Source organism: Pelobates fuscus, chromosome 10 (genome assembly GCF_036172605.1).
Source record: "Pelobates fuscus isolate aPelFus1 chromosome 10, aPelFus1.pri, whole genome shotgun sequence".
Lineage (NCBI taxonomy): Eukaryota > Metazoa > Chordata > Amphibia > Anura > Pelobatidae > Pelobates > Pelobates fuscus.
The window spans coordinates 42,657,090-42,676,920 of record NC_086326.1 but is presented as its reverse complement, the minus strand read 5'-3'; the positions used below and the strand labels follow the sequence as shown (position 1 = coordinate 42,676,920).

Below are 19,831 nucleotides of genomic sequence, written 5' to 3'. Positions count from 1 at the left end.
TACGCCTCTGCTTGCGGGATAGAATGTAATGCAGATTGGAAGCTAGGTTCTCATCCAACTTCAGTGCCTGACCTCACAATCCAAAATCTTGTGGAAAGCCTTGTGTCCACATACTTTGGGCCGTATGTTGTATGTAACACCAAGTTTGTAGCGAAAAGGTTTTTTTTTTTTTGTGGTTGCAAATACACAGGTCCTTAAAAGGGCAGTATTTCATTGCATTAGGCCACTACTGTAGAGGCATTATGTAACTGGTGGTGTTGTAACAGTAAACTAATGTAAAAATATTTCAAGGAACACTCCAAGCACCATAACCACTGAAGCTTGCTGTACTTGCTGTTTGACCTCTAACTGAGCTGTATTGGAGGCAGGGAGAATCGCTAAGCAGACCTCAGGTAAGAGCTGGAAGCTACTACTTACGAGCTTCAGTTAGCTCTCCTGAGGTAAGCCATGCATCGAGGTGTAGTGGATCCCAGGTGTTAAGTTAAACTGTTATAAAACTGTTAGACTACTTACAAAAGGGGGAACAGCAGGTCACTCCTGGCACCATAACCACTAGAGTACACCCAAGTGATAATTATGGTGCTTGAGGTGTTCCTTTGGAGGAACACTATAGTGTTCAAATGTGGCTTAAAGAACATGCAAACTGTAGCACCAACAAATTGGTTTTCTAATAAACAAAGATGACCGCATCTACTACCACTTTCATATGTCTGGCAGCCAGCTGGGCAAATGGTTCCAGAGCAGGAAGGAATGCTACTATGTTATCAGTAGCTCGGAATCTGGCCGCAGATGCCTTCGCTAACGAGCACTCTGTAAAACAAATGAACCTTCACACACCAGCGAGAAGTGATTGCAGCCATTACACCCCCATTAGAAATGAAAGCAGATTTGTCACTCGTTTTTTTTTTTTAAGGACTGATTCTATATTTTAAAAACCCTGTATATTGTGTTCTGTTATTTTTGTAGTTTGTTTAACCCCTTAAGGACCAAACTTCTGGAATAAAAGGGAATCATGACATGTCACACATGTCATGTGTCCTTAAGGGGTTAAAAGCCATACTTAAGACAAAATAGTGACCACATTGTCTAGCATAGATCATAACTTTCTTTCCACAAGTGCTGGAAGACTTAAATCCGCCCTCCTTGCAAACTCTCCCATATATTAGTTGTTGATAATTACCGGCTGACGTTATAAGCATTGGTTTGCACGTTATTAATGCTGTGAGTATGCCAACATGATTGACATGGCCTTGGGCATTAATTGTATAAGCAATTGCTTTTTCCTGTGTTTACCCCTGTAAATACTGCAGCCATTATTAGAATGGAATTAAGTTACACATATTTTCATTTGCATTATACTGAGGTTATAATTGCTTGGGCAATTTGAGATCCTGTGACTCTTCATGTACAAAATGTGGATGATCTGCTGAGTTCAGTCATTACGTAGGATTTTATTTTTTTTACAGAGGCCTGTGTGTATTCTAAAGTTTCTTGAAAATACTATTTTGACAAGTGAGGTTGCAATAAGTTGTGGAGTGTAGATTGAGATGACAGGTATAGCAGGTGTAGTGCAAAGAATCAACGGACTGCGATTAATATGTAAAATACCAATTGGAAGAAAAAAAAACATTCCTACAAAAACATGAGTTGAGATTCTTAGATGAACAAACCCTTTCATGTCAAGTCTTTGCATAAGGTCACTGGAGTACATTTTATGGTTGTAAATAGTGTTCACCCATAGACAAGGATGGGGAGCCTGCCACGACAGACATAAACAACTGTGAAACTTCATTCGGAGTGCTGTTGGATGCATAACATGTAGATGGAATTTGGTATCAAAAGATCATTTTTCATACAATCCCCCTCCCTAGAAAGTCTGTGTACTTCAGTGTAACTTACAACAGTAGCATCTCAGGGCTGACAGATCATGAAAAGAAGAGTCAGAGAGGTTGACATCATGAGAACACAGTATCTATTTTAATACTGTGAGTTACAGTTCATTTTTCATGTACAATAGATGAAGTCTTGAAGTGCAGTACTTCAAGTTCTATATGTTTGGTCCATACAGTGGGTTGAGAGACACACAGGGTTTGACTAAACAATGAATTTGGGTAAAATAAAAACCAAGATAAAAGCCAAGCTGTACCTATAGATGATGTGGCGGCCTTTTCTATATGAGCTATTCTGCCTAAATTCACTGCAATTTACTGTTGGGTGGCTAAATTAAATTGTCAAATATTCAGCAGTATTCAAAACGTATTAAAAAAAAAAAATCAAAAAAAAAAAATCAGAAACTGCAAAAGAAGATGATTTCATATTTACTCTAAATTCTTAAATGTTAGAAATGTTTATGGAGAAAGCGCTATGGCTGTTTTACATGAGTGAAATCTACCGGCTGATTTGAATCACTAGAAATGAAGAAAAAAAAAAAAAAGACATTTACAGCTATAACATGGTCTCCTCACCTTTTCCTATACATTTAGCGAATAGCCATAAGGTGGGTGTGCAGTTATCTCTTCCTGCTCTTATACAAAGAACAATATCTGAAGTAATGATTTCAAGCAGACATGATGGCAGAAGGTGTTGTCACCGTTACATTAACCCTGGAAGTAACATTTTGAGAGCCAGGGGTGTAACATAGGACAATGCAAAGAAAATCAGTGTGCTCAGCTCTCCGGCACTTACAGAGTTAACTGTATTGATAAGCTCTGATGTCCAATACTGGCGGATCCTGGATAACGGGATATAGTGGGAGGACACACACAGGACACAATATCTCTAACGTCCTACTTCATGCTGACTGAGCCCACATTGCCGCAGAATCGTCCAATCGTCTTATACCTTCCACAAGGGAAAACTATGTCAGGTGTTCCCTGCTCACTAATCTTCTGCCTGCTTCAGATTTTGAAGCTCGGTCACCAGATCTGATCCAGCATCTCCTGCCTTCAGGGCAAATCGCAGAGCTGCTTGTGAGAATCCCAGTGTGCGCAGGCTGCGAGCATAGTCTGCAAACACGGCAGAGATCAGTTTATGTGAGTAATGGTTAAGGTAAAGTAAATGATGATCCTGATCTGATAAAGAGTGCACCCCACCACACATGACATTATTGGGGTTCTAGCCTTCTTTCTTAGGAGTCAGGTCTCGATAGTCTAGGCCAAAATAGCTGAACTGAAAAAGTTCTCCAACTTTATTTTTCTAACTCAGTTATTTTGGTGTAAAAAACTAAATTCTAGGTTGAAATAACAGCTTAGTGACTAACTCTGAAGGTGGAATTCTAAATTCACCGCAGGAAATGTAGAAAACTATGTGGACATTTACTGCAACCTGTCCTAGTTGTACATGTAAAGGATATTATTCTCATCGCTAACATCAATTGCCGAACACCGCAGGCAGGCTTCCAGGAACAAAGCTGCTCGGTCAAAACACCTCATGCTGAAATAAAGAAGAAAGAAGGATGCTGGTTATAAGACCTATACAAAAAGCCACCACGTTAACACTCCTCTCCTTCACACTTTGTAAAGGAGCCAATTTTAAGAAATATCAGCACTTTTATTTAGATGCATAGTTGCAGGTGTAAGACAACCAGGAGGGTCCTCTTTCTGATCATTAGGTAAAGCATTAGTTACAGCAATGGCCGTGCATGTGCTCTGCCTCCCAGTGCTTCCAATGAAATGCATTCTATTGGCTGGGATATCCTCATTAATGCATTGGGTAAATATAATTGTGAAATGTATAAGATTACAATATAAAATAATCAGTAAGATTTTTCACATATCACACCTGGCAAATGGTGCTCTCACATCAAAGAATCGGCACAAATAAATAATACTGTATTACTCATACAGAATAACCCATGAGTACAGGGGGTTATTGGTTTTTCTGGTTTACGGATGTTTACAATTATGTTTGATAAGTAACACATTTACCCTATATGGATGGTTCCTGTGACTTTATTTAGATCCCTTCACCTGCGGTCTGAAACAATGCTTTGTGTTTAGTTCTGTTGATTTTTCACATTGTTATTCTTGCACTTTTCACAAGCAAAACGGCTCACATCTAAATTAGTTTTCCTGTGATGCCCAAAACATTTATAAAAACTGCAATACCGTATATACTCGAGTATAAGCCGACCCGAATATAAGCCGAGGCCCCTAATTTTACCCCAAAAAACTGGGAAAACTTATTGACTCAAGTATAAGACTAGGGTGGGAAATGCAGCAGCTACTGGTAAATTTCTAAATAAAATTAGATCCTAAAAACATTATATTCATTGAATATTTATTTACAGTGTGTGTATATAATGAATGCAGTGTGCGTATGAGTGCAGTGTGTGTGTGTATGAGTGCAGTGTGAGTGCAGTGTGTGTGTGTATGAATGAGTGCATTGTGTGTGTGTGTATATATTAATTAAATATTTATTTACAGTATGTGTATATAATGAATGCAGTGTGTGCGTATGAGTGCAGTGCGTGTATGTATGAGTGCAGTGCGTGTATGTATGAGTGCAGTGTGTGTATATGAATGAAGTGTGTGTGTATTTGTGTATGTGTTGGTGGGGGTGGGCATTTTGATTGTTATATTATTAATTATTTTATTAATTATTATTTTATTTTTTAATATTATTATTTTTTTTCGTCCCCCCTCCCTGCTTGCTAGCTGGCCAGGGAGGGGGGCTCTTACTCCCTGGTGGTTCAGTGGGGAGAGAGGGGGGCTGTCAGAGCTGTAACTTACCTGTCCTGCAGCTCCTGTCAGCTCCCTCCTCCTCCGTTCAGCTCTTCTGTCAGCTCCCACTGTAAGTCTCGCGAGAGCCGCGGTTCTCGCGAGACTTACAGTGGGAGCTGACCGAGGTACTGAACGGACGGCGCGGAGGAGGAGGGAGCTGACAGGAGCTGCAGGACAGGTAAGTTACAGCTCCCTGCCAGCCCCCACAGCCCCCCAGTCTGTATTATGGCAATGCAAATTGCCATAATACAGACTATTGACTCGAGTATAAGCCGAGTTGGGGTTTTCAGCACAAAAAATGTGCTGAAAAACTCTGCTTATACTCGAGTATATACGGTAATTACAGTTGCAGGGTTAAGGGTAGTGGGAGTTGGCACCCAGACCACTCCAATGGGCAGATGTGGTCTGGGTGCCTGGAGTGTCCCTTTAACATATATGGGGCCACTCATCAAAATAACAAAACAACATCAAAAAGAAAGAAAAAGAACAAATGTAAGCTGATTGTTATAATTTGGAAAAATCTCAATAAAAAAAAAAAAAGAATGGAAAAGTGTAGCAGTTCATATAACATTGTAGGAAACGTGGATGTTTCTTAGTGTCTGCAAATTTAGGATGGCATTTAGCCAGGTCTGGTTTGGATGATGGTGGTAGCAGTCCCCCTTCTTAGGTGTGAAATTAAATGGCATTACAGTTGTTAAAGAGGAAATAACCCTGTAATAAAAGAAGACAGTGGATGGTGCTCATATACCACTCTCTACGGTTTTAAGTAGGAAATCTGTTGATAGCAGTACGGACATCTCAGAGGGTATTCCATAGGGTAAGGTAAGGGTTAATGCTGTTTTATGGTTAGGGTAGGTATGTGGTTAAGGATAGGGTTAACTATGGTGTGAGGGTGGTGACAGACTTTAAGATAGGGCTAGAGTTAGCTACCAAATATTAATCTAGATCAGGGATAGGCAACCTTCAGCACTCCGGATGTTGTGGACTACATCCCCCATAATGCTCTTACACCCATAATGCTGACAACGCATCATGGGCTGTGTAGTCCAAAACATCTGGAGTGCCGACGGTTGCCTATGCCTGATCTAGATCCAAGACATGAGGCATTTAACAATCAGGACTGATACGTGAATCTCTTGAGTTGTTTTTTTTTTTTTTTTTTGCACTGGATGGAAAATCCCCCCCCCCCCATTTTAAAGGGACACTATAGGCACCCAGACCACTTCATCTCATTGAGGGATGTAGGGACCTTTCCAGTATAAAAAAGCCCTATTGGACACTATGGTGAAGGTCCCCTCCAACCTGCAAAGATTTTTACTCGCCTGGAATGCAGGGCTGGGCAAAGCTCCCAGCACCGACTTCCACACCGCCAACAATGTTACTGCGGCCTCATGCTATTCAATCACAGACTTCTTATAGAGAAGCATGTGATTGGTCATTTTGCGAGCTCGAGGCTGTCAAGGGAGGGATTAAAAATAAAATATATATAACATATATACTGAAGGCAATGGAGGAAGGCCGAAGACAGGACACAGTGGGGGGTGGGAGGGGGAGGCTATCTGCAAGGGAAAAGATTTCTGTCTGTCAATGGGCAGTGGGCTCTTACTACAGATGCAAAATATGCACAGAATTGAGGTCACGTGGGCTGGGTTACAACTATTACCGAGCACACAGTTGAAAAAATCCACTGTATTTGCAAAGTTTCAAGAAGAAAAACTGCACACCCAGATTTCTACAACCATAACCAATTCAAATCACTGAAGTGGTCATGGTGGTTGGAGTAGCCTTTTAAGGATGCACACTATTAAACAAATACATTTTGGTAGAGGTTCCAAGTAAAAATCCACAAAGTAACAGATGATGCAACAGGCTTGTACAATACAATTCACTCTCTGGTAGGCTAGTATTGAATTGTACAGTTGTGTTGCCAATCCTACCCCCAACACTTTAGCATTATCCAAAGTTCCTTGAGGGTAGTATTGGTGACAATTGTTCACTCTGGTAGGCTTGGGTTGACTTATATGTGTTTAAATGGTCCTTAAAGGAACACAATAGGGTCAGGAACACAAACATGTATTCCTGACCCTATAGTGTTAAAAACACCATCTAGCCCCCCTGGTCCTCCCTTGAATCCCCAAATATAGTAACATCTTATCTTTAATCCAGTCTGCTGCTGCTGTCTCTGCCCATGATCTGCCTCCTTGCCTGACATAATCAGAAATATTTATCCGAGCCAATCACAATGCTTTACCATAGGATAGCATTGGATTGGTTGAGAATGTCAATTACATAGAAACATAGAATGTGATGGCAGATAAGAACCATTCTGCCCCTCTAATCTGCCCACTTTTTAAAATTATTTCATTAGTCCCTGGCCTTATCTTTAGTCTAGGATAGCCTTATGCCTATCCCATGCATGCTTAAACTCCTTCACTGTGTTAACCTCTAGCACTTCAGCTTGAAGCCTATTCCATGCATCCACTACCCTCTCAGTAAAGTAATACTTCCTGATATTATTTTTAAACCTTTGCCCCTCTAATTTAAGACTATGTCCCCTTTTGTGGTAGTTTTCCTTCTTTTAAATATAGTCTCTTTTACTGTGTTGATTCCCTTTATGTATTTAAATGTTCTCTCATATCCCCCCTGTCTCGTGTTTCCTCCAAGCTATACATGTTAAGTTCGTTTTATCCTGCAATCTATGAACCAGTTTGTAGCCCTTCTCTGAACTCTCTCTAAAGTATCAATATCCTTCTGCAGATACGGTCTCCAGTACTGCGTACAATACTCCAAGTGAGGTCTCACCAGTGTTCTGTACAATGGCATGAGCACTTCCCTCTTTCTACTGCTAATACCTCTCCCTATACAATCAAGCAGGTGGGCCAGGTGGGGGACCCAAATGCAGCCATGGCCAATCAGCATCTCCTCATAGAGATTAATTGAATCGATGCATCTCTGTGAGGAAAGTTCAGTGTATTCATGCAGAGGGTGGAGACATTGTGCAGTACTACCCCAGAAAGCACCTCTAGTGGCCAGCTGAGGAATCCCTGGGCTGCAAGTGTTTACTGCAAAAAGCATGCAGGGACTGACTATACAATAAGCTGTAGTTCTGGTGACTATAGTGTCCCTTTAAAATATTTGTTATATAGAGATTAGCACAGTATAGGATTTGCACCTTTCTGGTTTTTGTCTATTAGTGTCCCTTCCTAAATTGCATTATTTACTATTCTAAAATATACCATGATGCTTAAAAAGAAAGCCGAGCTCAATATACCGACAGCCTTACATAAACAAAACGACAGTTGATGCAATAAAAAACAAAACTATTTACGATGTAGCTTTATAAAATTCAAACTTGCAGTATAGTTAATACTGCTTTTTAGTGCATTAATGTGATTTTATAAAACTGCTTATTTCATTTGCATATATGGAATACAAGAAAATAGTTTTAAAGCCTACAGTGTCCCTTTTAACAATTTACTAAGCCAACCAATAGGAGCAATGTCTTTGATACACTCACATGTGAGGTTAATTACAATTGTCGCAAACCCCAGCAGTTTATTTTGTTGTTTTGTATAATTAACTACACTTTGTATAAAAGTACTACTACTATAAAATTAAAGACCCTTCAAAGGCAGTAATTCTTAGTAAATTTCATGAACAACAGTCCAGTTTTTGTTACTGTCCCCATTGGAACAGATCAAAGACCTCCCTCCCCAGCACACTACAGACTTCTGTTGCTGGAGTCCGAGAGACTCTGTCTCCACTGCTCTTGGTCCTCTCTTGCGAATATTGCCGCCGTTTACTATGGTAACGTTCTGATGTTGCATAATGCCAAGGCTCATAAGAAGAGTTTGCATACGGTAAAGGTAAGAGCAGGAATCTCTAGAGTGCCGCTGGACTCACCAGGACATATTGTATCCCCCTCCCTGGCAAGAAGTAAGGATAAACTCAAATAATCCTAACATGAAAAACAATAATTAAATAAATATATCAAACTCCACCCCAGAACACAGCCCCTACATACACGCTGCATCCACCATACACATTAGCTGAAGGTTACTGTAATTATGGTACAGGTTGTTATTTTTTTCTTCCCCCTCTAAATATCTAGCTGAAAATATATGTGCGTAGTTAGAAAACTGTACATTTTGAAAAATTTGGTAGTTCTAGGTGTGACTACAATATATGGTTTGGGCAAATGCAACACAAAATAATACCACAAGGGGGCAACAAACACACTTTCTTACCTATGCAACATTTCTATAACTCTGCGAAAGCATCCAAGAGAAAGGAGGACCAGAATCGCTTTGTACTTCTGATTTATGTGTGGGGAACAGAGATGGTCCACCCATCTTTTTAAGACTTCAGCGCATTCCTCTGGGTTTAATCGCACCTGAACCATGGGGGGAAAACAAACAGTTAATCAGCGGCACAGTGACTACTGATTGGATAATGCTTACAACCTAAACGCGGGATTCCAGGCGTTAGTGCAAAATCCTTTCACAAACAAAATGGTACATTGTAAGCTATGCACAATGGTACCTGTCGTAAACTGGAGGCACATTTAACTCGTTAGTCACCAGACTGTTTTTCAATTTTCTTACCGTTAAGGACCAGGGCTATTTTTACATTTCTGCGGTGTTTGGGTACAGTAAATGAGTGAGAGGAAAATTATATATAAAAAAAATACGTACGTGTGTGTGTGTGTATACAAACACACACTTATTTCCTATATATGTATAACATATTATACATATATAATACACTTATAATGAAATCATATATATGCATTTTGAGATATAGGTGTATATATCTCAAAGTACACTTATAAAATCATATATATGCATTATTTATTTTATAATATATTATACATATATAATACAAACACTCCTCACTTACCGAACGGGTTCCGTTCCTTCTACTTGGTCGTAGAACGAATCGGTTGGTAAGTGAGGAGTTAAGGGATTCCCTGTTCTGGTGCGTTTGTCTATGTTTGGGGAAGTTTCCCCGAACATAGACATGCACGCCAGAGCAGGGAATCCCCACGACGGCTCTCACTTACGCCTGGTAGTAAGTGCAAACCGTCGTAAAACAGGTAGGTTGCTAAATGAGGACCACCTGTATATGTATAACACATATATATATATAGTTTTTTTTTTTTTTTTTTTTTTTTAACTTTTTAGCAGCCTGGGGAACTGCCTGACAGCTCAAACAGTCCCTCTGCTGGCAGCTCCTAGAGTCCTATTGCGATGATGTGATCACATGGCCCTGGAGGGCTGGGGTGGCTGGAGCTGCTGCAGGGGGACTGCTGGGGTCTCCGGCAGTCCCCAGACCGTGATCGATGGTCCAGGTAAGTCCAGGGCTCCTATTTGCCGCGGACGTACTAGATACATCCGCTGACCTTACCTAGTACATCCATGGTCGTTAAGGGGATATATATATATTTATAATATTTCATTCTAAGTGTATTTTGATATAAATATATATTATCAAAATACAGTTAGAATAAAATGATATCATTTTTTTTAAATTAGTTCTACAGTTTATTTTTAATTATTATTTTTATAATATATATATATAGTTATATATATATACACACACACTTGTAATTTTACTCTAAGTGTATTTTTATATTAAATGTATATATTAATAAAAAAATACACTTAGTATGATGTTTATATATATATAAATATTTTTTTTTAATTTTTTTTTGTTAATTTATAAACTGTATTTTATTTTTACTTTTTCATCAGCATGGGGGACTGCTGGCAGCACTGTGGACATCTATTGCGGCAATGTGACCGCTCTTTCGAAATGGTCACATGGCCCCTGGGGGTCCTAAATTGGAGAGTGGGGACTGTCTGGGCGTCCCCTCCCTAAGAAGAAGACTGATCCCTGGCGGGGAAACGGCAGCGATCGGTAAATACATGGGGATGGGGAGGGAGAGGGAGGGAGGGTAGGGGTTAATTTTGTAAAATTTTAACTGAGTGCCTCATCCCCTCGACACAGGCAGAGCATTGGAAGCCTGCGTGATGGCTTCCGATGCTCTTGCCTACACTGTCTGGCGCCATGTGCGGCAACCCGGTAGTGATCATTTCGGGGGGTGCATTCCACGATGCCTCGACATCGAGGCATCGTGTAATACCCATAGAGCAGCTCAAATTTACCGCGGACATATGACCGCGGTTCTTAAGGACCGCTTTTTTTTGTCAGAAGTACTGTTTTGTAATTTAAACCTTCACTGCCAAACTGTTTATAACAGTCTTAATGGTTGTCTGATAATTGAACCCATTTGTTCATGGCAACAGAATAAAGTAGACTGAACCCTACTATACAGACTCCACAATCATACTACAATAGTTAACACATTAAAAAAAACAAGCAGTTAAAAATATATAAATTGCATATTTATTAAAAAAAACAGAAACTTTATATAGACATAAAAACACAGAATGTGATGGCAGAATCATCCCACGCATGCTTAAACTCCCTCACTGTGTTAACCTCTACCACTTCAGCTTGAAGCCTATTCCATGCATCCACTACCCTCTCAGTAAAGTAATACTTCCTGATATTATTTTTAAACCTTTGTCCCTCTAATTTAAGACCATGTCCTCTTGTTGTGGTAGTTTTTCTTCTTTTAAATATAGTCTCCTCCTTTACTGCATTGATTCCCTTTATGTATTTAAATGTTTCTATCATAGCCCCCCGTCTCGTCTTTCCTCCAAGCTATACATGTTAAGTTCCTTTAACATCCCTTTAGTTTTTATTTTATCTGGATTTGGAAGAGGAAGTGTGTCTATTATGTTTATCCGTTTATTTGTAATACAGATGATTCCATGCTATAGAATAACAAAGCAGGCAATGCACACATGTTAATGACGTGCAATGATAGTACTGTGACAACATTCATTCTCCTATTAATGCTGAGGGTAAGTCTTAGGCACACATTTTGACAGCATAAGTTTTATACCATTCACTAACCTTAGCCAGCCAAGCAGCGTGGTTCCATTCATTATAGGTCTGCAGGTAGCGACAGGCGTCCGCAGCCTTGTCTATCAGGCAGAGTAACTGCACTCCCTCTGTGAGAAGAGAACAGGATGAGGCGAGAGGAGATGAATAGCTGGAGAGAAGAGTCTCATTTACACTAATGAAACTGCTGACATACTCTTTTGAATCCCTGTGCCAAGACTGCCAGAACACTGAGCCTGATGCCTCATCACTGCATAATTCACACTGTCTGAGAAAACTACTGTACGTTGTTCCCTAACATACATTCCTACTTTATGTTCACAGCCCAAACCCTTTCTACCAGTCAGATTTATTATATATTGCCCATTGGATTCAGAGCCATAAACATTCTTTACCCACAGAATTTGTAATATATCCCTTCGCCTTCCAAAGCAAAACATTTTATAAGGTCATATTACCTCTCTGACATGAAGATTTGAATGTTTAAATTCAATATTTAAATTCGTATAATGTGAGATATTACTTAGAACACCGTAACTGTTCAGATATAGCCTTTGATTAGAAAATACCCCTTTCCCTTCTAGCCTGTACCAAAGAATGGTCTCTGCAGACATCTTCCCATTTTAAATAACACGCATCCCCCCCACACAAACTACTCTCCTTCTGAAGTTGGTGCTACTAACCTATTCCCATCATTATGTGTTTCATTGAAACAGTATAGAACTAAATGATATCTACCGTTCTAATCAAGGCGACGTCTCAGTGCACATCAACGTAAAAACGGAGTACAAATCACCTTGAAGGTGTCCACTAAGGAAGCCAAATATTTAAATACAAGGTTGTTATATGTAAATGATGGTGCATGATATATTTTGTTAGCTACAGAATGGAAAAGAACTTTGCTGCATTAAAGTGACACGTTTGCATTTAATTTTATGAAGGAGAGCATTGAGTTTCAGTTACATCTCAAGCAATCTCTAACATTAATCCTCATCTTTGACTCTTGTTTTTGCCTTTGCATCTGCAGAGTAAGTATAAAGATGTCTAACTTGAGCATATTGGTGAATTCTGTTACAGAGCAGATAACACCAAATACACATGGTGGCAGAGAACTGGAGTACAACAAAGTGATAACAATGGTGCACCTTGCGCCTGTCTGTGACAAAATAAATAGTAATCACTCTTGAGAGACACTTGTCTCTTTGGCCACATCTGTGCAGACACCGGTTGTGTTGGAATTACACCACTATATTCACAGAAGCACAATTTTACACAATCACCCACATATTAAAGCTTTATACACTGTGCCCGAATTGGCCTTAAAACAGGGTTTTACCTGCCAGCTTTCCATTGGCGATCATGTTTGTTGCCACTAACTTGATTGTGCTCTGGGAGGGACCAGATGAGGTGACAGTAGTGACCAGGCAGGCCTTTAGGGAGTCACAGTAATACTGTGGGTTATCAGCGCTGGTCTCCAGCAGTAGCTGAACTGCTCGGTCAGTCTGCAATCAGAAAACATGATCTCAGCAAGACTTTATCGTGTACAAAAAGAGAAAGGAGGAGTGTGGCACCCAGACCAGCACCCTGGGAACTTAGAAAATGAATTTTATAGTCTAATCAAATTAATGATGTGAACAGAAGAGAACATAGAACAGTTTGTACTGCAATTCCCCACATTCAGCAATTCCGCACACCTATTGTGCTCTCGTAATTGTAGATTGAGGGTTCACATTACAGGCAGTTTAAGAACTGTAAAATCATTATTTAGTTGTTTTCGCCTACATTAACAAAGTAGAGGCTAGCTATGGGTGATATGAGTTGCAAAGCATGCATATTTAACTTTAAAGTGTGCTTCAGGCACCAATATGATAGGTGCAATGTGCAGTTAATTACGCTGGATGGATTTTATTAATCTTTGATTTTTAAAGTTTTCCTTAGAATTTGGTTTGTACGTAAGCCCACCCCGTGTGCTAAATAATACAGCTGTATAGGATGTAATGACATTGGGTGTAGTTCAAGTATTAGTTTCTACAGTACAAACCTGACAACTAGACTACAACTCCCAGAAACCCCCTTCTTTGCCCATAGTATTTCTTATGTGATAAGATCATTAAGTCAACATCGTGATGGGATGAGTCACTGAAGTTTCTACAGTGAGCTCTCAATCCATAGGGAAGTCTGGGGATTTGCAGCAAATGCAAAATCTTCAAGCAGTAGTAGTTTTTTTTGGTATTTCATTTTTTCAATGTTATTTGCTTTATAATTTATTAAAATAAGTGCGTCAAATCCAGCGTACATTTAGACATTATACTGCCTGTACTATACAGGGAGAGATGATACCTACAGGTTAGCTGTATTTACCTGTATCACTTTGCAATAATAATGATAGAATAAAAGTAAACTGAAAATGACTTGTGAAACACTAACTTAAAACATTGACTAATTTCTTATTCGTTTGCACGGGAGGATATATTGATATTTCTTTCATTTTCACGTATGTCCTGTAACATACTGGTTTGATCCACTTAACATTCAGCTGAGGTTATAGGGAGAATGGACGTTTGCTTATTATGACAGTCAACCTTTAAACGTAAAGGGACACTATAGTCACCAAAATAACTTTGGCTTAATGAAGCAGTTTTGGTGTATAGATCATACCTCTGCAGTCTCAATTCGCTGCCATTTAGGAGTTAAATCACTTTGTTTATACAGCCCTAGCCTCACCTCCCTGCATGTGATTTACGCGGCATTCCTAAATACTTCCAGTAAAGAGTCCTCTAATATTTCTAATTCCTTTATTGCACAGTCTGTTTAATTTAGAATTTCTTATCTCCTGCTCTGTTAAAAGCTTGCTAGATCCTGCAGGAGCCTCCTGTATATAATTAAAGTTACATCTGACTGAAAAGTAAACCATTTTGTTTTCATGCAGGCTGTGTGAGTCACAGACAGGGGAGGTGTGGCTAGGACTACATAAACAGAAACACAATTTATTTAACTCCTAAATGGCAGTGAATTGGGCAGTTAAACATCAGAGACATGATCTATACACCAAAACTGCTTCATTAAGCTAAAGTTGTTTTGGTGACTTTAGTGTCCCTTTAAGACGCATGTACCCAGGGTTGGATGACTTTTGGTACCGTTGCTGTATAATAATTACTAGTTGTTCTTTATAGCTTTAATATGGAACCTATTAAATACTGGAACCCGTGCAGTAGTATTTACATTACCTGTCCTAAGAGGAGAAGCTGGTCTGCACATTTTCTGGTGTGTTCATAGCTAGAACGTTTTACTTCTTGCAGATAAACTCTGTCCAGCTGAAATTTCTGCAGAGAGAAAAAATAAAATAATTAACAGCCTGAGGTATCTGCTATGCATTCTCAATTTAAACGGCACTTGTTTTTATGGGGGCACCGGTGCAATTCATTTTGTGTTCATCTACATAGCAATCTCCCAAACAATAGTGCTGTGATGAGAACAGACTATTTTCTTAGCTTAACATCTGATGTTATGTATACATATTTTATATGCTGAATTTTTAATTTTAAAATTGAATTTTTTTCTTCTACATGTTGCATTTCTTTGAAGGACAACTGTCATCAAGTTTTCACTTCTCATCTTCAAAAAGTTAATTAATTATAGTTTGTTTTTTTTACATACTTTTATTGCATACGTATATTGCTTTATTTTTCTTTTATAAAACTCACTTTATCTGGGTGAGCAATGCTGGGTCAGATTTTACAGTTATCTGACCAACTGCTGCTCAATCAGATACAAAAGAAAAATGTTCGAAAAAAATAAATAAATCAATATATACAAATATATAATTTAAAAAAAAAAAAAATCACATTTGCAGGACAGTGTCTGACCGTCATGGCGGTGAGACGCAACCTGAGCGAGCTCCTCTCAGCCAGGCAGTAAAAGCCACAATTAGCCTCATACAGCTCGCTGTGGGACACGCTGAGCGATTTATCGGAGCATCGATTTAGCTGAAGATTAACGCAGCACCCAGCAACGGAGAAAGAGTTTGTCAGCCACGCACACACGACCACGTAGCCTATCGCACACCGGGCGGGAGAGGCAGCCACTCTCCCTGTTCGGAATTTCCCAACAGCTGTCAGCATCGAGCAAGTGCCCGTAACAGTGCCCCGCCCTTGGACCGATGGGGGTGATCCTGGTCCCCTCCTGAACTAACAAGAACACAGGAAGATGCCACCAAAGCATTCAGACAACACAGCGACTCACCAGTCATGGCGGACACCGCGTGCTCCCTCAGCGCCAATGACATAAAACTTGATGTTCTCCGCGTGTTCTCAGCATGTATCTATTTACCTAAATATGTGCAGATAATTTGGCACAATAATACTGCTGTATTCGTCATTAAGGGATGCCATGTTTAACTATGTATTGTTTTTCACTGCACAACAAAAATAAAGAATTAAAAATCCGCACATTTCGGTATTTTACTGTCTATGTAGTGTAAAAACTGTTGGAGGAGTTAGGGTGGTAAATTTGGCTAGAATAAAAAGAATACAATATATATGTGAGATCATAGTAAGTGGTCTTGCCATGCAAGAACACTTAATTATTGTAGCTTTTAATAAACGGCAATAATTACCTTTTGAGGGTTAACTCCACCTCTAGTGGTTATCTACCAGATGAGGGCGGAGGGCACTATAGGGAGCTAAGCTCAATTTCCAGGAAAACAACTTTGTTTTCCTGGCACTATAGTTTCCCTTTAATGCAGCCATGTCAAACTAATATTTATGCGGCCCATAGGCCACTGCAAGGGAATGCCGAGTGTAAGCTCTCCCTGCTCAGCATCCCGCAGTGATGCCGGGAGCCGAAATATGACGTCTCTCTGGCTCCCGGCATCACTGCTGAGCACGAGGGAGCTGAACAGGGAAAGCTTACACTCCGCACTCTCTCACTGCCTGTCTGCCCACCTGCCCAGCAGCCCCACTAGACCCCAGGTAAGAAACCAACCCAGTCTGTGTGTATGACAGTCTGTGTGTATAGGTGCCTGGCTGTCAGTAAGCATGTCTGTCAGTGAGTGTGTGTGAGGGTTTCAAGGAGTAACGGGAGGAATCCCCCTTTTTTTTTTTTAAGGTGCGGATGGGGCCATTGGGGGTCATGTCAGAGGCCGGACTCTGGACACTGCTTGTTGGCTGTTTTTTTAAATGTATTTATTTTTAAACAGGGGCAGGGGTTTAGTAGACAGGGGGACTGGGATATAGTAGACGAGGGGGATCAAGGATTTAGTAGATGACCGGGGGCTGGAGTTTAGCAGAGGGGGTGAAAATTTAAGTTTTGTTTTTTTTTTGCGGCCCACATAAACTTAAACCTTGTTTATTTGGCCCTGGCTAGCCTTTGAGTTTGAGTTTGATATGCTTGCTTTAAAGGTTCTGGGTCAGCTTTTAGTGGATATGTGATAATAACAAGATGTACACTTAAACGGATACTGTAGGCATCAAAGAAACTGCAAGGGTATGATCTATACACCAAAACCACTTCATTAAGCTAAAATTGTTTTGGTGCCTGTAAAGGAATAATTAACAGCTAACAAACAGTATCTTAAAGGCACTTATCACCCCCACTAAACACTGAAAACTAGATTATTAAAGGATCATTATAGGGTCAGGAACACAAACATGTATTCCTGACCCTATAGTGTTAAAACCACCATCTAGCCCCCCTGGGCCCCTCATGCCTCCATAAATATAGTAAAAATCTTACTGTATTCAAGCCAGAAGCTGTAACTCTGCATGCTGTTAGATTCCGAAAAAACAAACAGTCTGCTGACATCATTAGAAGTGGTAGCCTGATCCAATCACAATGCTTCCCCATAGGATTGGCTGAGACTGACAAGGAGGCAGATCAGGGGCAGAGCCAGCATGATTCAAACACAGCCCTGGCCAATCAGCATCTCCTCATAGAGATGCATTGAATCAATGAATCTCTATGAGGAAAGTTCAGTGTCTGCATGCAGAGGGAGGAGATACTGAATGTGTGGATGCTTTTTAAGCAGCCATGACCGAGGAAGGATCTCTAACAGCCATCTGAGGAGTGGCCAGTGAAGTTATCACTAGGCTGTAATGTAAACACTGCATTTTCTCTGAAAAGACAGTGTTTACAGCAAAAAGCCTGAAGGTAATGATTCTACTCACCAGAACAAATTCAGTAAGCTGTAGTTGTTCTGGTGACTATAGTGTCCCTTTAAAATCCTAATTTAGGCAAAACAACTCAGGAAAAAATTGCTGATCTAGAATTTTTTTTCCAATTTAGTTAGACACAGCTTGTTCAATATTATAAATCATGAATTTCACCTCGTAGCCAACAAAAAAGTGCATTTTAAAATAATGATGGCTATAGGAGCACTCGAACAATAAAAATAGATTTGTAACTTTTTTTTTTAGCAGTGTTTGGTGTCTGTGTGATGTGGGAATTATGTAAACTATGAAGACCTTTGAAAATATAAGCTCTTATATGGACACTCCAGACCCCTAAAGCAGTCTAGCTAGCTTTTACAAAAAGTGCAGATTTTTATAAAAATTGGAACCTTTAAAGATTAATCTTGCTAGAGTGCATGCACTGTATTTACACTGACAAGTGAGGGACCATATTGTATTTAGATACCTAGCAATTTAGCTGGAAGAATGTACAGATGTGTACCATGATAAGTACACTTTAAAATATCCAGATTCCTATATCTGCATTTTACCAAGCAACATATAAATGGGGTTTTAGCTTATCCTAGATTTAAAAAAAGCAAATAATAGTGAAGTATTGTAAGACCAAAAAGATTGCATGCGTATTGGTTGCACTCACAAAATATTTAAAGTGAATAATGCCTTAAAGCATCTCAGAAATATCCCGGTAGGGTAGGAGAATACCTCCTTATGCCACAATTTGCTGCAGGAACCCTCAGGTACACCAGGGTGAAGATAGTGAAAAAAAAAAAAACAATACTTTTATTCCAAACACTATATAAAAAGGCTGTGCTAGGGCCTACGCGTTTCATCCAACAATCCTGGACTTCCTCAGGGATTGCCAACAATAAAAACAGTAAAGGCTCATAAGTATAATACTTAGGCATTCTACAAGCCCATCGGGGATGGTAGATAGGATAAGCTGAAATTCCATTTATATGTTGTTTGGTATATTACAAGTGAAATAGGCTAATCTGGAGGAGCATTAAAGGGGTAGCTGTCACTGCTATACAACCATCAATAGTAAAAGCCAAGTATTTTATTATAGATAGCTTTTAGGATTGTTTTTGGCTAATTTCATTGTAGGTTTCCTATATCTGCATGCAGGAGAATGATTTAGGAAGGAATGCCTACATTCACACACAGTGTTACCTGAAAATATGCATTCTCACACAAAAGGTCATAACAAATGTCCAGTGGGCTTGCTGGAGTGGTGCTGCTGCTAAGCCTCGTACGTTGAAACACTTGCAAGTAGTGAGCAGCTATAGTCCAGAAATGCAGCTCTGACTCATCCCCATATAGTCTGAAAAAAATGAATTAAAGAGTATACGTTTTATTACAAAACTACTTGAAAACCTTTGTACCATTCAGATGAATAAATCAATTAGGGCAACATAAAGACAAGTTACATACCTTCCCCCTGACAAGAGAGAAACTAGACAGTGTGCTTACATCATGCGTGCATGAGTTAAGCCATATTTTAAGTACCTATACGTACGGCTATGGCAACTTTCAACGTGCATGCATGAAACGCTCTGCTTTAATTATCTTGCCAAGCACTATCACTCATGTCTTTTCATGAAAGAAAGTGCTTGACACAGCTTAAGTACATTTCTCCAATCCCTGTCATATTGAAAACAACAATAAAACCAGCATTGGCTACAAAAAAATAAATCAATGATCTGCCCCTTGCAGATCTGTGTAATCAAAGGAAAATCATCGTAGAGTTCTTAAAGGACCACTATAGGCACCCAGACCACTTCAGCTTAATGGAGTGGTCTGGGTGCCTGGTCCAGCTAGGGTTAACCCTTTTTTTTTTTTTTTATAAACATAGCAGTTTCAGAGAAACTGCTATGTTTATACTGAGGGTTAATCCAGCCTCTAGAGCCTCTAGTGGCTGTCTCACTGACAGCCGCTAGAGGCGCTTGCGTG

At 39.7% G+C, this 19,831-nt stretch overlaps 1 protein-coding gene across 1 annotated transcript in view; it reads right to left on the bottom strand.

Annotated features, from left to right (window-relative positions):
• Positions 1 to 1,955: 1,955 nt before the first annotated feature.
• Positions 1,956 to 19,831, bottom strand: part of WDR11 (WD repeat domain 11) — an 85,513-nt gene continuing 67,637 nt past the window's right edge. Inside the window, exons 23-29 of the mRNA XM_063434716.1 lie at positions 19,052 to 19,202; positions 14,921 to 15,016; positions 13,030 to 13,195; positions 11,706 to 11,803; positions 8,969 to 9,114; positions 3,353 to 3,432; positions 1,956 to 3,032 (exon numbers count right to left, since the gene is read on the bottom strand). Of these exons, the coding sequence (XP_063290786.1) occupies positions 2,881 to 3,032; positions 3,353 to 3,432; positions 8,969 to 9,114; positions 11,706 to 11,803; positions 13,030 to 13,195; positions 14,921 to 15,016; positions 19,052 to 19,202 (889 nt within the window). The 3' untranslated portion in view covers positions 1,956 to 2,880. The remainder of the gene's footprint in view (positions 3,033 to 3,352; positions 3,433 to 8,968; positions 9,115 to 11,705; positions 11,804 to 13,029; positions 13,196 to 14,920; positions 15,017 to 19,051; positions 19,203 to 19,831) is intronic.